The following is a 20,066-nucleotide window of genomic DNA, read 5'->3' as shown; positions in this document are numbered from 1 at the left end:
AAAGCTTCTCCATGGTGCTGCCTTGATGGCGGAGGAAGGGGAAGGAGTCTACAAGCCAGCCCCTCACTCTGGGCTCCACTTTCAGGGTGCATGGCGGTCTTTCTCCTTCCTTCCTTCCCTGAGCTCAGTCAGCTCCTCACTCACTCAGAACACCCAGTCTTGAATATTGTTCGCTCTCAGGTTCCCCCAGATTGTCATGTTTCTTTGTAACCCCCACCGAGCTTGGCCCAGGGTGCTGTACATAGTAGGACTCCATAAGCATGTGCTGATGGATGAGAGCAGCCTCCAGGATCCCTCCAGCCCTTCTCCATCCTCAGAGCCGCAGGAGCAAGGGCCTGGTGCCAGACCAGGGATGCAGGGAGAAACCTTTAATCCAAACAAGTTTGTGGGCTCTCTGCCTCACCTTCTGCCTCGAAGCAGGCAGGAAGAAAGAGGAGAGGACAAATTTCTGGAGTGGTGGGGGAGAAGATTCAGGGTCCCCCCCTCCCACCCAGGCACAAATACACACACTACAGAAGGCTCCCAGGCCCCTTGCAGTCTGGCCTGCCCACAAGCCCCTCCCTTACAGGCAGATTTCTGGTGGTAGGTGGGGGGACCCTGGAGGGGGAAGGCGGCAGCCCCTCCCCAGCTCCGCCCCCTCAAGTTGGAAAGTCAGAGGGAGAGAGGTGGCAACATCTTTCAGTACAGACCAAAGGACCAGAGAGCCAGCAGGAGGGGACAGTACCCAGGGACCCCAGGTCACAGCGGTGCCCAGGCAGGATACAGCCTGGTTCACCACAGTAAGTTGTGGGGGAGAGGGAGGGATCTTGGGGGAGGAGGAGAGCCTAGGAATCTTGGACCTCCTGTGTGTGAAAAGAATGTGCTCCAAGGCTCTGGTCCTGGGAAAGCCCAGCTCAACCCCATGAGACTAGAGCCAGGTAGGATGGCTGGACAGAGAGGGCTGGAAGATGCCTATCTTGGAGACTGGCCAAAGACACCCCAGAGGAGATGCCTCCAGGAGGCAGGAAGAAAGGCATGCCAGCACTAGGAGAGGGTAGTGGATTTCAAGCATCGTTGAGGGAAGCTCTCTGAAGCCAGTGACCATCTCCTGACCACAGATGTTCAAGAGGCTTCCCTGACTGGTCCTGGGGAGGGGATGGGGGCTTGGCTCTGCTCCTTACCCCAAACTCCCTTCCCTTTCCCCATCTCCTACCAGTAATGGGCAGTCATGTGGGCTTCGAAATGAAGTAAAGAAGAGTTCTGGGAGAAGGCTCCAGCTAGCTCCCACCTTCATACTCTACCCCTAACGATGCTCTGGGGCTGAGGGTTCTCTCTTGTCTCCTCCAGCTCTCACCCATTGAACCTCTCCAGACACAATGATGTTTGGGTTGCTTTTTCTCGTGACCCTGAGCCTTCTGCAGGTCCCTCTCAGTGATGGGCAGGTAAGGGGATCCCTTCACTCATTTTGTCCCCAAAAGTCTTGTCAATCCTTCCTGCAGGGAGCAATCTGGCAGCGGCTTCTAGGCAGATCCCTCTCAAAGGTGCACATACCCATTTCCCAGATGATAAAATCAAGGCACCGAAAGATCAAAGAGACGAATCAAAGCTGGTATCCAGATTTCTTGAACGTGACCAGGCTCTTTCTCACTTGTCACTGATACCTTTTGTTCTGAAAAGGTTAAGGGGACATTCATGTGTTTATCCATCTTTGTCAATGATAATATTGATAATAATAGCCAGCACTTACATGGCACCTTAAGATTTACAAAGCATTTCACACATTATCTCATTGGATCCTCACATGAGGTAGGTGCTATGGTTATTCCCATTTCACAGATGAGGAAAATAAAAACAGGAGAGCTTAAATGACTTGACCAGGGCCACACAACTAGGGAGTGACTGGGGCAGGATTCAAACTCAGATCATCTTGAGTCCCAAGTCCCATGTTCTACTCTCTATACTACCATTTCCTGACAGAGCCTCTCCTGAGGCACAATGTGAAAGTGTCCTCTGCTCTGGAGGATACCAACTGGAATAGTTGGCCCTCAGGGACAACTGGGAAGTCTCCCCAAGTGGTTGTGTGTCCAGAGGAGGTTCACCAGAATAGAGGTCATGCTATACATATAGCATTTTACATATGAAGAAATGAAGGCAGACAGAGGTTAACTGACTTCTCAGAGACATACATCCAGGAAGACCCTGAGGTGGATTTGAACTCAGGTCTTCTAGACTCCAGGTCCAGCCTTCTACACGCTTTGGCACTCCCTAGTTGCCTCTCGACTTTGGGCCTCAGTTTCCTCATTTGTAAAATGAGGGGAATAGACCAGATGACTTCTAAGGTCCCTCTGGCTCCTCTAATCTGGGTAGAAGGCTGAGAAGAGGGGTTAGCTTTGTGTTCTTTCACCCCAAAGGGCTAGGGAACTCTGGGTAGGGAGGAGCTTGGGGGCAAGCTAAGAGTAGAGGGGCAGGGGTTTGTCCCATTAAGGAACAGCACCGGAACCCTCACAAGAGGAAAGCACTCCTCGGCCCAAAGGAGCAGGCTCTCCATCAGAGACCTCTGTGGACCGTGTTTAGATGTCTGTGGTCCCTCCCAGAGAGTAGATGGTCCCTTTTTCTACCTTCCGCCCTCCAGGGTTGCCTGAGCAAGCGATCAGTGCTTGCCACCATCCGCCAGATGCAGAAACTACTGTCTACCCAGGAAGCTGCCCAGCTGCAGGGCCTGCGTAGTCTCAGGAAGCAGCTCACCATGCTCCAGGGGAACGTCCACAAACAGGCCACACGGAGGAACGGTAACAAGGCTTGGCCCTGGTCTGGGAGGCAACTGGAGGGGGCTGGGCCCGCCTTGGGACTGACCTGGGTGGATTGGGAGCTCTGGTTGATGCTAGAGGCTAGGTGGACCCACCCCACCTGTGCAGGTATCAGGTCCCAAAAAGTACTTTTTTGTCCTACACCATCCATATGGAACTAGGTTGTTCTGTGTGGCCCCAGCTTTTGGGCATCAGTGAGGTTGTTGGGGTGCAGAGGGAAGTGAATGGAAGAGAGATTGCCTCCCATCTGGGTAAGCTGACTAGAGGTGCCTGGATGGTGACCTTGAGGAAGTCACTTCTGATCATTGGACCTCACTTTCATCAGCTGGCTTGGATGACCTTTAAGATGATTCACAATTTTGAAATCCCATGATCCTTTGATTTGGCCAGACAAGTTTCCCATAGACTAAGACCACATAGCATGCTTCCATTCTGTTCTGATTTTTCTCTAGCAATAACAATCAACATTGAAAAAATAAGGATTTCCTTCCCCTCTGCCTATATCTAGTCCCTTCCCCTGGCCAGAGGAGTCACGACACTGGAGCTAGAAGCAGTCAATGAGTCAGTCCTCCCCTCATTTTACAGATGGTGAATTGTGCCCCAGAGAGGTTACATGACTAGCTTAGGGTCACACAGTAAGTAGCTGAAGTGGTCTCCAAACCCGGCCTTCCTACCTCGGACCTTGGTCCTTCATGACCAAGCACCCTCTGCAAGGGGAGGGGAAGCAAAGCTTGGATAGGAGATGTATTAATAGTCTCTCCACCCTAGCCAGTGATTTCTAGATTTTGAGCCTCCACTTGGATTTGAATCCTAACTGTGGGATCCTGGGTAAGTGCCTCTGTTTTGTCATATGTAAAAATGGGATGGTACATACGAATACCTTGACTCATTAGGTTGCCGGGAGAAGTATCAGCATAAAGTACTGCATAAACGTGGATTTTTTAAATTTTCCCCTCCCCTCAGAGACATGCCCCCACCTGGGTATGCCAGCACATGGCAGGAAACTAGGGAGGAAAGTGGGCATAGGACATGAGGTGCATTTCTTGTGTGACGCTGGCTTCCAGTTGGTGGGCTCTGAGACCCGGCTGTGCCAGGAGAACCGGACATGGAGTGGACAGCAGCCCTTTTGCAAGAGTAATGTATTCACAGCAACAAGGGATGGGCAAGTGTGTTGGAGGGTGGTGAAAGGGGTCACCACAGGGCAAAGGAATGCTGAAGGATGTTTGATCTATGAAGGGGGCATAGGCTTATAGCCCTAAATGCTGGATCTGATCCAGGCTCTTAGTCTGATCCCAGTAAATGGGTTCCAGATCATCATACCCCACCTCCCCCACACCTCAATCCCTAGGTGCCAGGCATAGATCCCTCCCCTCCTGGTCCCTACCCACTGGACTATCCCAGAACCAAATCAGACTTCAGGGATCAGTTCTGGGTGGAATCTACCAACTGTTCTCTGGGCCAGGACTGGGCATAAGATGAAAGATCCCCTCTCCCTCTTGGCCCCCAGGTATTGATGACTGTGCCAGTCAGCCCTGCATCAATGGGGGCACTTGTGTAGATGATGTGCAGCAATATATCTGCCTCTGTCCAAGTGGCTGGACTGGAAGCAACTGCCAGACCCCAGCCACCTCCTGTGAGTGCCCCTGCTTCCCCTGCACTTGTGTGGGACCATCTCTGGGGAACCAGCTCACTTCTACCCCTCCAAAAGAGGACAAGAAGCAGCTTCTGTCTCTTTGAGGCAGTGCTTTTATTGATACCAGAGCCAGGGCAAGAGAGAGACCAAGTCACACAGTGGGTCATTTGAGGGGAAACTAAGAAAGCATGAGGATTGCAGGCAGTCTGGAAGGGATTCTCCTATTTTAGTGATCCAACAGGGATCAGCTAAAGGTCTCCTCTGTGCCCAATACGGTGCTAAATACCATGGGGGATCCTAAGAAGTTACAGCCCAGGACCCTGGCCTGAAGGATCCTGGGCATCTAGTCATGCCCTCCATGAGCTCACATGGACAAACATATCTTACACAGGCATACACCCCCTTCCCCTAATCTCCAGAATCTCTGTCTTGACTTACAGCCATCCCCTCACTTAGCTCTCTGACTCTCTTCAAGTATAATACTCTGGGGACTTTGACCACCCAACTAGAAAGACCTGGATGACTTGAGAGAGAACTTGAATCTAGGGCCCTTTGTGTACCCTTCTCCCAAGACCCCATACCCCTTGGGCGCCATGCTCAGTCACACAGTGCAGGGAGCCCTGAGAAGGCTGCCCTCTCTGACTGACCTCTTGTGCCTGCCCCCTGCTCCAACTCCTCACAGACTGGGTTTCTCTGAACAACTCCTCCTTTAGTCGTCAGCCCCGCTGTGCCGAGAACGGGCAGGGTGCCCGGCAGTGCAGCTGTGATGTTGGCTTCCAGATGCGTGCTGGAGGATTATGTCAAGGTGAGGATGACCAAACATGCCCCCCGAAGACAGGCGTGTCTCCTCCACGAGAGGAGAGAATTGGAGAGTCAGAAGATGTTAGTCCTAGAGAGGACATCTGAGTCTGTCATTTCATAGGAGTACCCAAAAGGGGGGTGGCCCTTCCTTGCCCCAGGGCCCTTGGCAAGTCAGTTCAGAGCCAACCTGTGCCTTGGAGCTTTACCTCTTTCTTTCATGCCTGTGTATGGGCAGACTTTCTGCCTGCAATGCCTTCCTCCTCATCTCCAGCTCTAGAATCCCTTGACTTGATAACTCCAGGGCTTTGAGAAAAGTTGTCAGGCTCCCTCTCCTCTCAAACTATCCTACCTATATTTACATTTACAAGAACATGAGCATCTTGAGGACAGGTAGTTCCCTATGCCAATGAAGGTATAGGCCCAGTGCCTATCCCGTTGTGTCCCCAGCATCCTGAGAATACTCCAGATTGATTCTTGCTCAACAGGATTCCTGGGAGTAGAACCTGGGTCTCCAGGTTTCCCCAGCCGAATACTCCCTCCTCTAAATCATCAATCCCTGGGAAGCCTAGGGGGAGGGAAAGGGGAACAGAGGAACTAGGCTTCATAATAGGATTCTGGACAAAGGATCCATTGGTGTCCTCTCTCTTCTAGCCAGGATCTTGGAGACCCATGGCTATGAGCAATGGGATATAGTGGAAAGAGCCATGAAGAGTCCCAGGACCTGGGTTTAAATCTCAGCTCTGCTGTTTACTGAGGGACCTTGGATAAGACCTTGGATAACTCAGTGTCTCTGGACTGCAGTTACTCATTTTTAATATGAAGGTGGTTGGACTCTAGTCCAACTAATGTCCCTTCCAGGAACTTTGGAGCCTCTGATGTGACCAGTCACAGGAATGCTTCAGTCTTGTGGGGAGGGGTGGGAAGGAAGCAGGGCACTCTTAGGCTGTCTCATCATCTGACCCTCTGCTGCTCCCCTTCTCAGACGTCGATGAGTGCCAGATGTTCCAGCTGAACCACCAGAACAGAATCTGCGTCCACAGCTGTGTCAACCTACCTGGGTCCTACCGTTGTATCTGCCCCCCAGGCTACCTGCTCAACCCCGACCAAAACACATGTGAAGGTGGGCACTGCTGTCAGGTGCCACTCTCCTCTCCAAGGGATATTGGAGCAGGGTGGGAGGTGGGGAGAGCATCCTTGACCCTCAGGCATCTCCTCTGTGGGAGCCTTGTTTCATCCTGGCTTTCCCTCTGGGCCATCTCCTTCCCATCCCTCCTCTTACTCCTTGTTCTAGAGAGTAATCCTGCACATCACATGGTACACTCTAACTCTCCTTAGGGCTCAGAGACAGTCTCTTGTTGGCTTTCCCCCTGTCCCAAGGAGTTTGGCAATGATTTTTATGCTCCCCACCCCCCAGTATAGAAGAGGAAATGGAGGCAAGAGGATGGGGGAAGCACCAAATGAGCTAAGACAAGAACTCAAGAATCTTAGTTCTTGCTCTGAGACCTCTCCCCTTGTCCCTGTGAATTTCCCTTGGACACAAGGAAAGGCTGAGCTGGGAAGGTCACACTCCCCGCCCAGCCTTTGCTATCTAGAGATCCAGCCCATCCAGCAGGACTGAGTTATCCTGAGGATCATTGGATGATGGATTTAGAGCTAGAAGGGACCATAGAGGCCCCTCCTCTTACAGACGAGGAAACTGGAGACCAACAAGGTCAAGTGACTTATCCAAAGTCACACAGCAGAAAGTGACAAAGTCGAAATCCAAACCCAGATCCTCGGATACCAAAATTCAGAGTTCTTTCCACTGTACCATGCTTCTTCCTACCTTCTCTTGTCCTGCCTCTGTAAACCCAAGACTTGAAGACTTGGGGTGTGTGTGTGTGTGTGTGTGTGTGTGTGTGTGTGTGTGTGTGTGTGTGTGTGTGTGTGTGTGGTGTGAGAGACAGAGAAGAGAGAGAGGGAAAGGGAAAGAAAGAAGAGACAGCAGGAGGGAGAGAGACAGAGAACAGAGAAGGAGAAAGAGAAAAAGATAGGGAGAGAGAAAAAGAAGAGAGAGAAAGAGGGGGGAAGGGAAGGAGAGAGACAGAGAGAGAAAGAAAGAGAAGAGAAGAGGGAAGGAGGGAAGGGTGAGAGAAATGTCTGTTTTGCCTTTGCCAGATGTGGATGAGTGTGCAGACCAACAGCACAACTGTAGCCGAGGTGAGCTGTGCATCAACGTCTTTGGGAGCTTCCAGTGTGTGCGACCAGAATGTCCTCGGCCCCGACACAACACCAGCTATGTGAAGACCTCAGCCTTGTGAGTGACTCCCTAGGCTTTTCCATCTTGTTCCCCCTCTCCTCCTCTCCCACCTCCCTGGCCCCACCCCCACCCCCAGCTTCACTCTCTTGGGAGAAGCACATCATCCAAGTCAAGTCAAGAAGCCTTTATTTATTAAGGCTTACTCTGTTCCAGGCACCCTGCTAAGCTCTGGGGATTCAAAGAAAAGGTCCTTGTCCTCAAGGATCACACTCCAATAGGAGAAACACAATGTTGAAAAAACAGAGGCCAGTGGGCTGCCTACAGAACAAATGGGGACAGTCTGAAGGGAAAGCACTGGCCTTACAGGGAACCTGGGAAAGCCTTCTTGTAGAAGTGGGCTTTTAGCTGAGACTTAAGTTTCCTCAACTGTAAAATGAAGATAAGAACAGTGTCTATCTTATAGGGTTGTCGTGGGGATCACGGTAAAGGGAATAATTTATTAAGCTCCTATCATGTGCCTGATTCTCAACTGCCTAACAAATGAGATATTTGTCAAGGGCTTAGCACACAGTAGGTGCTTCACAAAGGCTTCTTCTCCCCTTCCCTTTCCCTGGTCAAATCACTTATTTTCTCTCTGTCTCAGTTTCTTCTTCTGTAAAAATGAGGAAAATAGTAGCACTTACCTCCCAGGGTGGTTTTCATTTCTTAAAATCCTACTAAGTGCCAGGAATACAAACAAAGGTGAAGATAAAATGAGATATTTGTAAAGCCCTTTGCAAAATTTAAAGGACATGTACACGCTAGCTGGTTATGATCCCCATTGGAGAGAGAGGCAGGAGTTCTTTGGGGCCAAGTAGGCTAGACCCCCAGGAAGGAGAGGCTGAGGGGAAGGGGCCCTGAGCCTCTCCCTCACCCTCTGCCCTTCTCCAGCCAATGTGAGCGGAACCCGTGCCCAGTGGATAGCCAGGCCTGCCGCCAGGCAGCCAACTCCATCTCCTTCCACTACCTGCCGCTGCCGTCCAACCGCACAGTGCCCCGCGTGCTCTTCAGGATGTCCACCACACGCTTCCTTGGGGACAGCTTGCGTTTTGCCATCACAGGCGGCCGGGGCCTTGGGGCCTTTGCCGTGCAGCGCTCAGACCGGCACACAGGTGAGCTGGTGTTGACCAGCCCCGTGCCAGGCCCTGCCACCCTGGAGGTGCAGCTGGAGATGAGTGAGCTCTCCAAGAAGGTTCTGCTGGGCAAGCACATCTTCAGAATCACAGCTTTCATCTCCCCCTATGAGTTCTAGCTCACTGGCGCTGGGGGCCCTCTGCAGTGTCCCCAGCTGCTTCAGGCCAGGGCTGGGACTTAGATCCATAGCCAGAAGCAGTGGCTGCTGTTCTTGCTTCCTTTATCTTTGCCATAATCCACCAGGCTGGGAAGCTAGGGAGAGTAGGGGAAAGACCAATAACCATAGCCTGGGGATCAGAACATCTGTGTTCTCTGGCCCTGACTCTGCCATTTGTGACATGTATGAGCCTGAGTAAGTCATTTCCCCTACCCTGGGCCTCAGTTTTCCCATCTCTAGTATTAGACAAGACTAGGTCCCTTCTGCTTCTAAGAAAATAAATAAATAAATAAATAAAATAAAAACCTAATTCAATATTAAACTCTGCAGAAGAAATGTGATTGGCTTTTCTCATCACCCCCACCCAAAGCACACCAGGGAAAACCAGTCTCCAGACCATTAGAGGGTCCAGCAGTAAACACCAATTATTTCTGAAAATGGACTGAGAGGACTGGAGGAACCTACCAACTAGTTACCCCTAACCCCCCAAGATATGCCCCCAAAGTTAAGAGGATATCTGAGCTATGCAACTGTTTTTTTTTTTTATTAATTTATTTAACTTTTAACATTTATTTTCACAAAATTTTGGGTTCCAAATTTTCTCCCCATTTGTCCCCTCCCCCCACCCCAAAACACCAAGCATTCTAATTGCCCCTATCACCAATCTGCCCTCTCTTCTATCATCCCTTCCTTCCCTTGTCCCCATCTTCTCTTTTGTCCTGTAGGGCCAGATAACTTTCTATACCCCTTTACCTGTATTTCTTATTTCCTAGTAGCAAGAACAGTACTCGACAGTTGTTCCTATAACTTTGAGTTCCCACTTCTCTTCATCCCTCCCTCCCCACCCATTCCCTTTGGAAGGCAAGCAATTCAATATAGGCCATATCTGTGTAGTTTTGCAAATGACTTCCATAACAGTCATGTTGTGTAAGACTAACTATATTTCCCTCCACCCTATCCTCCCCCCATTGCTTCTATTCTCTCTTTTGATCCTGTCCCTCCCCAAGAGTGTTGACTTCAAATTGCTCCCTCCTCCCATTGCCCTCCCTTCCATCATCCCCCCCACCCTGCTTATCCCCTTCTCCCCCACTTTCCTGTATTGTAAGATAGGTTTTTATACCAAAATGAGTGTGCATTTTATTCCTTCCTTTAGTGGAATGTGATGAGAGTAAACTTCATGTTTTTCTCTCACCTCCCTTCTTTTTCCCTCTACTATAAAGTTTTTTGCTTGCCTCTTTTATGAGAGATAATTTGCCCCATTCCATTTCTCCCTTTCTCCTCCCAATGTATTTCTCTCTCACCCCTTAATTTCACTTTTTAAAGATGTGATCCCATCCTATTCCCTTCACTCTGAACTCTGAGCTCTGTTTGTGTGTGTGTATGTGTGTGTGTGTGTGTAATCCTACCAACTACCCAGATACTGAAAAGTTTCAAGAGTTACAAATATTTTCTTTCCATGTAGGAATGTAAACAGTTCAACTTTAATAAGTCCCTTATGACTTCTCTTTGCTGTTTACCTTTTCTTGCTTCTCTCCATTCTTGTGTTTGAAAGTCAAATTTTCTTTTCAGCTCTGGTCTTTTCATCAAGAATGCTTGAAAGTCCCCAATTTCATTGAAAGAAAATTTTTTCCCCTGAAGTATTATACTCAGTTTTGCTGGGTAGGTGATTCTTGGTTTTAGTCCTAGTTCCTTTGACTTCTGGAACATGATATTCCACGCCCTTCGATCCCTTAATGTAGAAGCTGCTAGATCTTGTGTTATCCTGATTGTATTCCCACAATACTTGAATTGTGTCTTTCTAGCTGCTTGCAATATTTTCTCCTTGACCTGGGAACTCTGGAATTTGGCCACAATGTTCCTAGGAGTTTCTCTTTTTGGATCTCTTTCAGGCAGTGATTGGTGGATTCCCTGAATACTTATTTTGCCCTCTGGTTCTAGAATCTCAGGGCAGTTTTCCTTGATAATTTCATGGAAGATGATGTCTAGGCTCTTTTTTTGATCATGGTTTTCAAGTAGTCCCATAATTTTTAAATGGTCTCTCCTGGATCTATTTTCCAGGTCAGTTGTTTTTCCAATGAGATATTTCACATTATCTTCCATTTTTTCATACTTTTGGTTTTGTTTTGTGATTTCTTGGTTTCTCATAAAGTCATTAGCCTCCATATGTTCCATTCTAATTTTTAAAGAACTATTTTCTTCAGTGAGCTTTTGAACCTCCTTTTCCATTTGGCTAATTCTGCTTTTGAAAGCATTCTTCTCCTCATTGGCTTTTTGAATCTCTTTTGCCAATTGAGTTAGCCTATTTTTCAAGGTGTTATTTTCTTCAACATTTTTTTGGGTCTCCTTTAGCAAGGTGTTAACCTGCTTTTCATGCTTTTCTTTCATCTCTCTCATTTCTCTTCCCAGTTTTTCCTCCACCTCTCTAACTTGATTTTCAAAATCCTTTTTAAGTTCTTCCATGGCCTGAGCCCATTGGGTGGGCTGGGATACAGAAGGCTTGACTTCTGTGTCTTTCCCTGATGGTAAGCATTGTTCTTCCTCATCAGAAAGGAAAGGAGGAAATATCTGTTCACCAAGAAAGTAACCGTGTATAGTCTTATTTTTTTTCCCTTTTCTGGGCATTTTCCCAGCCAGTGACTTGACTTCTGAGTTTTCTTTCCTCCCCCCACCTCGCCTCCAGATCCGTCCAGTCAGTGCTTGGGGTCTGAGATTCAAATGCTGCTTCCCAGCCTCAGGTCATTGGGTGGGGGCGGGGCTGCTATTCAGTGTGAGATTAAGTTCAGGTGCTCAGGCAGGGGCAGGGCTGCCACAAGGGGCTCAGTTTCCTCAGGGGGTTTATGTGGAGATCTTCAACAATGGCTCTGAGGTCCTGTCTGCTTGGGGAGCCCCTGTCTGCTGCTGCCCCCCGCCACTGCCTCCTGAGGGGGCCCGAGCCACGGGGACATCCCACTCCCCTCTCAGCCACCCAAAAAGACTCTCTCACTGACCCTTGTCACCTGTGGGTGGAGGGACCTGGGCAGCTGCCGGAGATTCTGTCCCTGAAGTCTGCTTGGATCTGCTCCTCTTGGTGCCGTGCAGCCAAGGCAGGGTTGGGCTCCTCTCTGGGTCTGGTGCGCGATGGACCTTTCGTGTCAGGTTTTCAGGTTTCTCTGGAACAGAAATCTCCTCTGCTCCGTAGTTCTGTGGCTTCTGCTGCTCCAGAATTTGTTGGGAGTTCTTCTTTACAGATATTTTATGGGCTGTGGGTTCGGAGCTAGCATATGTGTGTCTTTCTACTCCACCATCTTGGCTCCTCCCCCTATGCAACTGTTACTATGGAAACTAAAGGTCTCTGGGACAGTGACCAGAATCCCTTCTACCTATCACATGGAGCAAGGAGTCCAGTGATGTCATTCTGACCTTCCCAGTCCAGATCACAAAAGGAAGTCATTGGGAGTCAGTGTGGCTGACATCGATATAGACCCCCTACTTATTGCCTCCCATACCACCTAATTATTTCTCCCCCACAACCTACAATACACAATTATTTCTCATGAAGGTGCCTTTCCCCAGCATCCTCTCTCTCCTACTGTTGTCCCTTCATGTCTCTCTATCTCCCTCCCAAACCAAGCCCTCATTGCCTTGAGTACTGACCTCCTGGCAGAGTGCTGGATTTTGACTCCAGAAGGCGGGGGTTCAGACCCTGCTTCTGATGCTCACTGGCTGTTGGACGAAGGGTGGATCATGTCAACTTCCTGAACCTCAGTTTCTTCAACTGTGAAATGAGGAGGGTCACAATTCCTACAAGGTCTCCCTCACAGGCTTGTTTCAAGAGTCATGAGATAATTCATGTAAAGCAAACCTTAAAGCACTAGGCAAACACCAGTTATCATCACCAATGTCATCCTCATTCTCCCTGTCTTTACAAATGAAATCCTGGGTCATTGTACCCTGAATTCCAGAATTGGTCCAGGTACTTTGTGTGGCCCCAGTGCAGGGCATGCCAATATGGCCTCTGTAGATCTCAGCCAATGCAATCTCAGTTCAACCTTCCAGCAGAGCCCAAGGATTTCCCAAATTGATCAGACACATGGATTCTCATACCCCAGTCTGTCTGGGGCACAGGCCCCAGCATCTGGGACCTGTCATCATCCCCCTTGCAAAAATCTCAAAAATGTCCTTGTTCAGTTGATCTCACACCTTTGTGGCCCAGAACCTCTTGAATCTTCTCATTATTCCTCTGCATCATGGAAGGGGAGGAAAGGAAAGAGGAGAAGTCAAGCAAAGATCATTCTACTTATTCACAAAGGGAGCAACTAAGAACCAATGGGAAGACATGACTTTTCCAAGGAGATATCACTAGGTTGGGAATCCAGCTTTGCCTTGCCTTGCCTTTCCTGCCCAGACTGAGACTCTCTCTGTCACCAGTCAGGTCCAGGATGTTTCCCCAAAACCTGTCCACATCCTCTGATGCTGAAGAGGGAAATGGGGTCCAGAAAGGAGAGCCTGGGAAACCCAGCCACCATGGAAAAGTTCAGGAAGCTTCTGTCATTCTGATGCTGTTTAACTGGTTGAGGGACCCCTCAAGGACCAAAGGACTGGAGAGGGTCTTCTGGAATGAATTCACAGACTCAAACATTATTCAAGTCAAGGTAGCAAAGGTTGATTGTAACAACAGTATGGTGGGGACAGTTCCCTAAGCAGCTTGTCACTTAACAGGAGTGATACTAAAGCTTATATAGGAAAAGTAGTAGATTATCTGGTGAATATGCTAATTAGGTGATAAATTACAACCTTGGTCACATTAACTCCTGGAAACCAGGGGAAGGGGTTTCTCAGGTGTATTTTTGGTCTGTTACATCTGAGCAAGATAGCTTTGAGAGTTGATGGCTATAGCTTGACCTCTGGATTGTATATGATAACTTTGGGATCAATATATGATAATTTTGTGGTTACGAGATAATGCTGTTTTTACAAGAGAATTTCTTCAGCTTGTTCTGATGATGGGGAAAGATGATTTGTTTTACTGGGCCCATTCACCAGTCATTATGGGGACAGGTAGTTTGGGGCCCACTCATGAGTTCTTGCTAGGCAGAGTGTCCTTGGGTTGGGGAGAAAACTGTCAGGGATAGCTGAAGCTAGGGATAAATGTGACTTTGGAATTGCAGTCCAAGCACAAGTACCCCGTCAACTCCCTTATTTGGTTCAATTCCACATTCCCTCATGCTGCTCTGGCAAGGAAGGAAAGCCTGCCCCAAGCCCTGGACCCTGTCCCCAGCTCTTGTATATTCAGATTCTAACAAAGTCTTCTCATCTGTGGGTTGATGTTGTGTCCCCTAACCCAGGCTGCCACATCTGAAACCCATCCATTACTCTTCCAAAGGCAACACCCACCACTCCTCCATCTCAGCCTAAATATGAATGTCTCAGGCAAAGTCTTTACCAGGACTGATAAAATATCTTTTTGAGTCATTGAGTTCTAGGTTGGGGCAGGATCTTCAGAAATAGGATAATCAGTCTAGAAATGCCTCCTGGCTATGTGTCTCTGCTTACACGCCCTGTGGGCTCCTCAGGCTTACATATCCTGAATGAACTTCTCCATCTCAAACATAAATCTCCATCTTGACTGCTTCTTCTCACTTCCACCCACCCAACCACACTGAGCTTCTGAAAATCAACCAAGTATTGACTGTTTATTATGTGCCAAGCACTTCACTAGGGCCTAAGATAAAGACAAAAGCAAAATCGTGCCTGCCCTCAAGGAGTACTTAAATAACACACACATTTTGATTCCTGTGTAAATTGGATTTAAGTGAGGCAGGGGTGCATGAAGTAGTCAGTCTCACTCTCCTCCAGAGTCATCACAGTCCAGTGGCAGGAGATAGCTCAGGATGCAGTGGATGACTTTGGCGTCTTTGGTGTCTAACCATACTGTAAGTGTTCCACATCACCTGCTTCATCTGCCTTCATGGTTGCTGGAACAAATTGTTCTCATCTGCCCATTCCACTAGATGCAGTCTTCACATGCTTGGGGTAGACATCCCCCTAACTCACCAATGGGATGGAGAACCCTTGGTTATCATCCATCTGGTTTGGCCTGTCTGCTGAAACAGTTTAACAGGGTGTGGCCACTGCGTATGCTGCAGCTTCTTGGAGTCACAGGTGAGAGTTAGGTGGAACAAAGGTGGAAAGAGCCCCAAAAAGGGCTCGGCAGCCATCACACCAAAGGTACTGGTACTGGTCCTCCCTGAACACACCCTACACCCCTACATACACACATACATATGGATATAGATAGATAGACAGACATATTGAAAACACATTCAAAGCAGATATAAAATAACTTTGGAATGGAAGACTCTAACATCTGGAAGGGAGCAGGGAAAGTCTCCTGCAGAAGAAGGCACTTGATCTGAGTCTCCAAGGAAGTCAGAGATTCCAGGAGGCAGAGGTAAAGATGGAAGGAATTCCAGGACATGTGAGAGGCATCAGGGAGAGAAGACATGGCACAGTGAGATGTGAGTAACCCCAATAAGGTCAGCATCACAGGACCATAGAGAAAACAGAAAAGTAAGGAGGAGCCAGGGCGTAAAGGGTTTTAAACATCAAGTAGAGGATTATATATTTCATATATGATAGGGAACTACCAGAGGGTGCTGAGCAGGAGAGGGACATGGTCAGACTTGCACCTCAGGAAAGTCACTTTGGTAGTTCTGTAAAGGATAAAATGGATTGGGGACATATTTGAGGCAAGGAAACTGAGTAGAAAACTATTATATCTTGGTGGGTGGGTGGGTCCAAGATATAAGGGGAAATTTAGACATGTGACAAAAGATATCAATAAAATTTATTACAAAAGGGATCGTTAAAATGAGCAGAACCAGGAGAACATTGTACGCAGTAACAGCCACATTGTTTGACGACTGACTCTGGTAGACTTAGTGCTTCTCAGCAATGCAAGGATCTAAGATAACTCCAAAAGACTCATGATGGAAAATTCTGTCCAATCCAGAGAAAGAACTTTGGAGTGTGAATTCTAAAGGAAGCAGACTATTTGCTCTCCTTTTCTTTTGTTGTTTTATTTTGTTTCTTTTTTCTCGTAGTTCCTCCCATTAATTCTAATTCTTCTTTACATCATGACTAATGTGAAAGTATTTAATACGAATGTATAAGTACAGCCTATGTCCAATTTCATGCTGTCTTGGGGAGGGGAAGAAAAAAGGGAGGGGGAGAAAATTTAAAACTCAAAATCTTATGGAAGTGAATGTTGAAAACTAAAAGTAAATAGATTATAAAAAGAAATAAAAAAGATAAAGAATAAAATAATTAAATTATAATAACACAAAACAAAAAGGATCCATAAAATTATTGACAAAGAGAAATATATTACAAAAAAATTATTACTCCAGCAGTAATCTAGGCAAGAGGCAATGAAGACCTGAACTACAGTGTGGTTTACATGAGTGGAGAGAAGAGAACATAGGAGAGATGTCATGGAAAAAGAATTCAGATTTGGCAATGATTTTGATACGTGGGATGACAGAGAATGAGGATGGAGGATGATCCCAAGGTTATAAACCAGGGCCTGGGAGGAATGAAAGTCTCTGAGACAAAAGGAACCAGCCTGTCCTGCCTTGTTTCTCTCTGCCTGGGAGTCTTCCCTTATCCCCCCCTCCCCAGAAGCCCAGATGTGGAAAATGAATGTTTGCCTGGGAGCAGTGACTGTCTCTGGCTCTCCTGCCCCATGACTGTGTGTCAGGCAGGCTACTCCGCTCACTAGATTCAGGGTATCCCTGGGGCATCTTCTTCTCCTTGCTCCCACTAGGATCCTCCAAAGGAACTTCTGCCTGGGGTTACACTGTGGTGATAATAGTAATAATAGTTAGTATTGATATAGATCTTAGAGGTTTATAAAATGCTTCACAAATATTTCATTTGATCTTCACAATCCCCATTTTTACAGACAGGGAAACTGAAGCAGGGAGAAGTTAAATCACTTGCCTAGGGTCACAAAGGTAGTAAGTATCTGAGGCCAGATTTGAATTCTGGTCTTCTTGACTCTAGGGGTTCTAGTCTATCACTGCCTGCCTATAGTAGACACCTGCCTACACCTAGGCACTGGAGGGACAGACGGTCAAGTCTGACCAGGTCCATGCTTTGAACAGAAGTCTGATAGAGGATGATCTCCCTTCACTACTTGATGAAAGAGAGACCAAGGTCATCTCTACCCCATTTTTGACATCTCCTCACTGCCAGAACCTAACTATAGCTGTCCTCATCCTCACCCTCCACTTCTCTATGGGCTTTGCAATTCATAAAAGGTTCTTCTCTCTGTTCATTTAATCCTCACAACACTCCCATATCATGGTTTCTGCCCTAGTAGTAGGCACTAATATTTTATATATTATGCCAGTTGGATTCTAGTTTTAAGGAGAGAGATTCACAGTTCATCCTTGGGGAATATAATTTATATTATTAATTATGTTCATATCCAAACCCAGGATTTCATAAGGACATGTGACAAGCCTGATTCATAGCCACCAAAGTCCCTTTTGTCCTCAGTCTGGGCCATTCTCTGGCACATGAGGGATCCACTTAGCAGCTGTTCAGTCCACTCTGACCAACATTTCCTAAGCGTCTGTTTTGTGCCAGGCACTATTCTAGAGACTGGAAACACCAAAATGGATATGGTCCCTGTTCTCAAGGGCTTTCATTTTTCTGGAAGGAAGCAGAATATATCACATAAGCAAATGCAATATAAAACTTTCCAGAAAGTAATAGAAAAATTAAAAATATAATGGGGGGACATGAGGTATATAGGGGTATCAAGAAGGGCCCAAGGAGATGGTCCTCAAAGTGAGCTTTGAAGGGAGCCAGAGATTCTAAAAGATGGCGATGAGGAGCCATTCCAGGGCACTGCTTGGCAAAGAAGTGGAAAAAGAAAATAGAGTATAATGGATGCCAGTCTGAGTACATGATGGTGGTTAATATGTAATCAACTTGGGAACAGAGGGCAATACCAGATTGTGAGTGATTTTAAATGCCAAGCAGAAGAGTCACTATTTTATATTGACTAGAAGCCATAGAGCACCATTTTTAAATGCTTCCTAAGCAGGCAGAGACATGATCAGACCTATGCTTTAGAAGCATGGATGGAAGAGGGGAGGGGAGAAGCTGGAGAAAGGGAGGATATCACTGTCTCCCAGGCCAGAGCTAATGAATATTTGAACTAAGTTGGTGATTGAGGAGAGAGAAGGATGTGAGATATATTATGGAAGGGGAATTAACAAGACAGAAATGGACTGGATATTGAGGTGAGTGAGAATGAAAAGTTGAGGATGACTGATATTATGAACTTGGGTGACTACCAGGACCATAGACTGAGCATAGAGTGTCCCTCAAACACTGACATTTATACTATTTTATATTCAGGATTAAATTTCTGTACAGATGGCCCAATCTAGACTAAAGAACCCTTCTGTCCTGCCCCTCAAAACAGACTAAGCAAGTTTGATAAGGGTGCGCACCCAGGTATAATCCTTTGGGTGCTCAGTGGATATATACCTGTGGCTCCACCACTCCTTTTGGCTTTTGGATTCTACACATCCCCCTTCCTTCCTTTGGTGAGATTGGTCCCATCTAACTAGATGCCTCCAAGGTGAAACTGAAACTTGAAATGTTAAATCATCTGTCCAAGGTCACTCAGCTAGAAAGTGGCCAAGCCAATACCCAAACCCAGCTTGTCTACAGTCAGTGAGTCAATATGCATTTATTGGGGGCAAGGAAGAGAATAAGAATTTAAATAATTCCAGGTACTAAGCATTTTAAAAATAATATGTAATACTTATAACATTGGAGAAGGAACTGGCAAACCACTCCAGGATCTTCACCAAGAAAACCCCAAATGGGGTCAAGAAAAGTCATACAGGACTGAAAAACAAGTGAACAATAGCCAATATATACAATAGGCAGTATTTTGGCAAATATTACCTCACTTGATCCTCACAAAAGCCTGCGAGGATGTAATTATTATCTCCATTTTGCAGCTGAGGAAATTGAGGTAAACAGAGGTTAAGTGACAGTCACAGTTAATAGGTGTTGGGTCATATTTGAACTCAGGTCTTCCTGACTCCAGGCCTGGAGCTCTCTTTACCATGGCACTGTGGGCTAAATGCTGGGGATACAAGGAGCTCTAGGACTAATGGGAGAGACAGTATGCAACAGCTCTATCCAACTGAGCTATCGATGGGATAAGTAGGAAACAGTTAACAGAGGGAAGGACCATGCTAGAATGAAAAGGGATTGGGAAAGGTGTCCTGCAGAAGTTAGGATTTTAGTTGGGACTTGAAGGAAGCCAGAAGATGAAAGGCGAGAGGTTTCCAGGCCTGGGGGCAGCCAGAGAATATGCCCAGAGTAGAGAGATGGAGAGTCTTGTTCAAAGAACAACAAAGAGACTATTGACACTGAAGAGAAGGTGTAAGAAAACTGAAAAGGGGTGTGTGTGTGCGTGTGAGAGAGAGAGAGAGAGAGAGAGAGAGAGAGAGAGAGGTGGGGGTAGGGGTACTAGGTTATAAAAGACTCTGAAAGCAAACAGAGCATTTTGTGTTTGATCTCAGGAGCCACCAGAATTTAATGAGTAAGGGGGTGATAGGATTTAGGAAAATCACATTAGTGATGAATGGAAGAGAGACTCGAGTGGGGAGAGACCGGAGGCACGCAGATCCACCAGCAGCTGTGGCAATAATGAAGTGATGAAAGTCTACACTAGAGAGGTGGCAGTGTCAGAGAAGAGAAGGGAACATGTGGAAATCAACCAGCCTTGGTAACAGCTTGGATATGGGGGGTGAGAGTGAGGAGCAGAGGAGGACCCCTAGGTTGTGAGCCTGGGAGGATGGTGGGGTCCTGGACAGCAACAGAGAAGTTTGGAAGTGAGGAGGGTTTAGAAAGAAAGAGCACGGGTTCAGGGTTGAACATGCTGAATTTAAAATGTCTATGGTACATCCAGTTCAAGATGCCTAATAGGCAGTTGGAGATTCAAGACTGGAGATCAGCAGAGAGGTTAGTGCTGGATAAATAGATTTGTCAAGTTCATTCTCTTTCCACTAACCAAGAGCCTCGCCTGGTTTAGCAAACAAATCAATCTAATTTAGTAAATATTTATTAAATGTCTCCAAAGTGCCCAATACTTTAAAAATACTTAATTTTATAATCTAACACACAAGAAACAATTGTAGTAGAACACAAGGCAGTTCATCATAAAGTGTAACACAGAATATGATCAACGGTCAAAATGAACAC

General features: G+C 47.1%; 1 protein-coding gene across 1 annotated transcript; it reads left to right on the top strand.

The window, feature by feature from the left end:
- Nucleotides 1-640: 640 nt before the first annotated feature.
- On the top strand, nucleotides 641-9,111 carry LOC140528479 (fibulin-7-like). Its single transcript, XM_072646356.1, has 9 exons — nucleotides 641-779; nucleotides 1,327-1,421; nucleotides 2,612-2,768; nucleotides 3,750-3,920; nucleotides 4,294-4,419; nucleotides 5,102-5,224; nucleotides 6,203-6,340; nucleotides 7,378-7,516; nucleotides 8,390-9,111. The coding sequence occupies exons 2-9, from the start codon at nucleotides 1,356-1,358 to the stop codon at nucleotides 8,748-8,750; spliced, it is 1,281 nt and encodes a 426-aa protein (XP_072502457.1). The 5' UTR covers nucleotides 641-779; nucleotides 1,327-1,355; the 3' UTR covers nucleotides 8,751-9,111.
- Nucleotides 9,112-20,066: the final 10,955 nt, after the last annotated feature.

This window comes from Notamacropus eugenii, chromosome 1, assembly GCF_028372415.1.
Source record: "Notamacropus eugenii isolate mMacEug1 chromosome 1, mMacEug1.pri_v2, whole genome shotgun sequence".
In the NCBI taxonomy this organism is placed as follows: domain Eukaryota; kingdom Metazoa; phylum Chordata; class Mammalia; order Diprotodontia; family Macropodidae; genus Notamacropus; species Notamacropus eugenii.
This window is presented reverse-complemented; position numbering and strand designations above follow the sequence as displayed.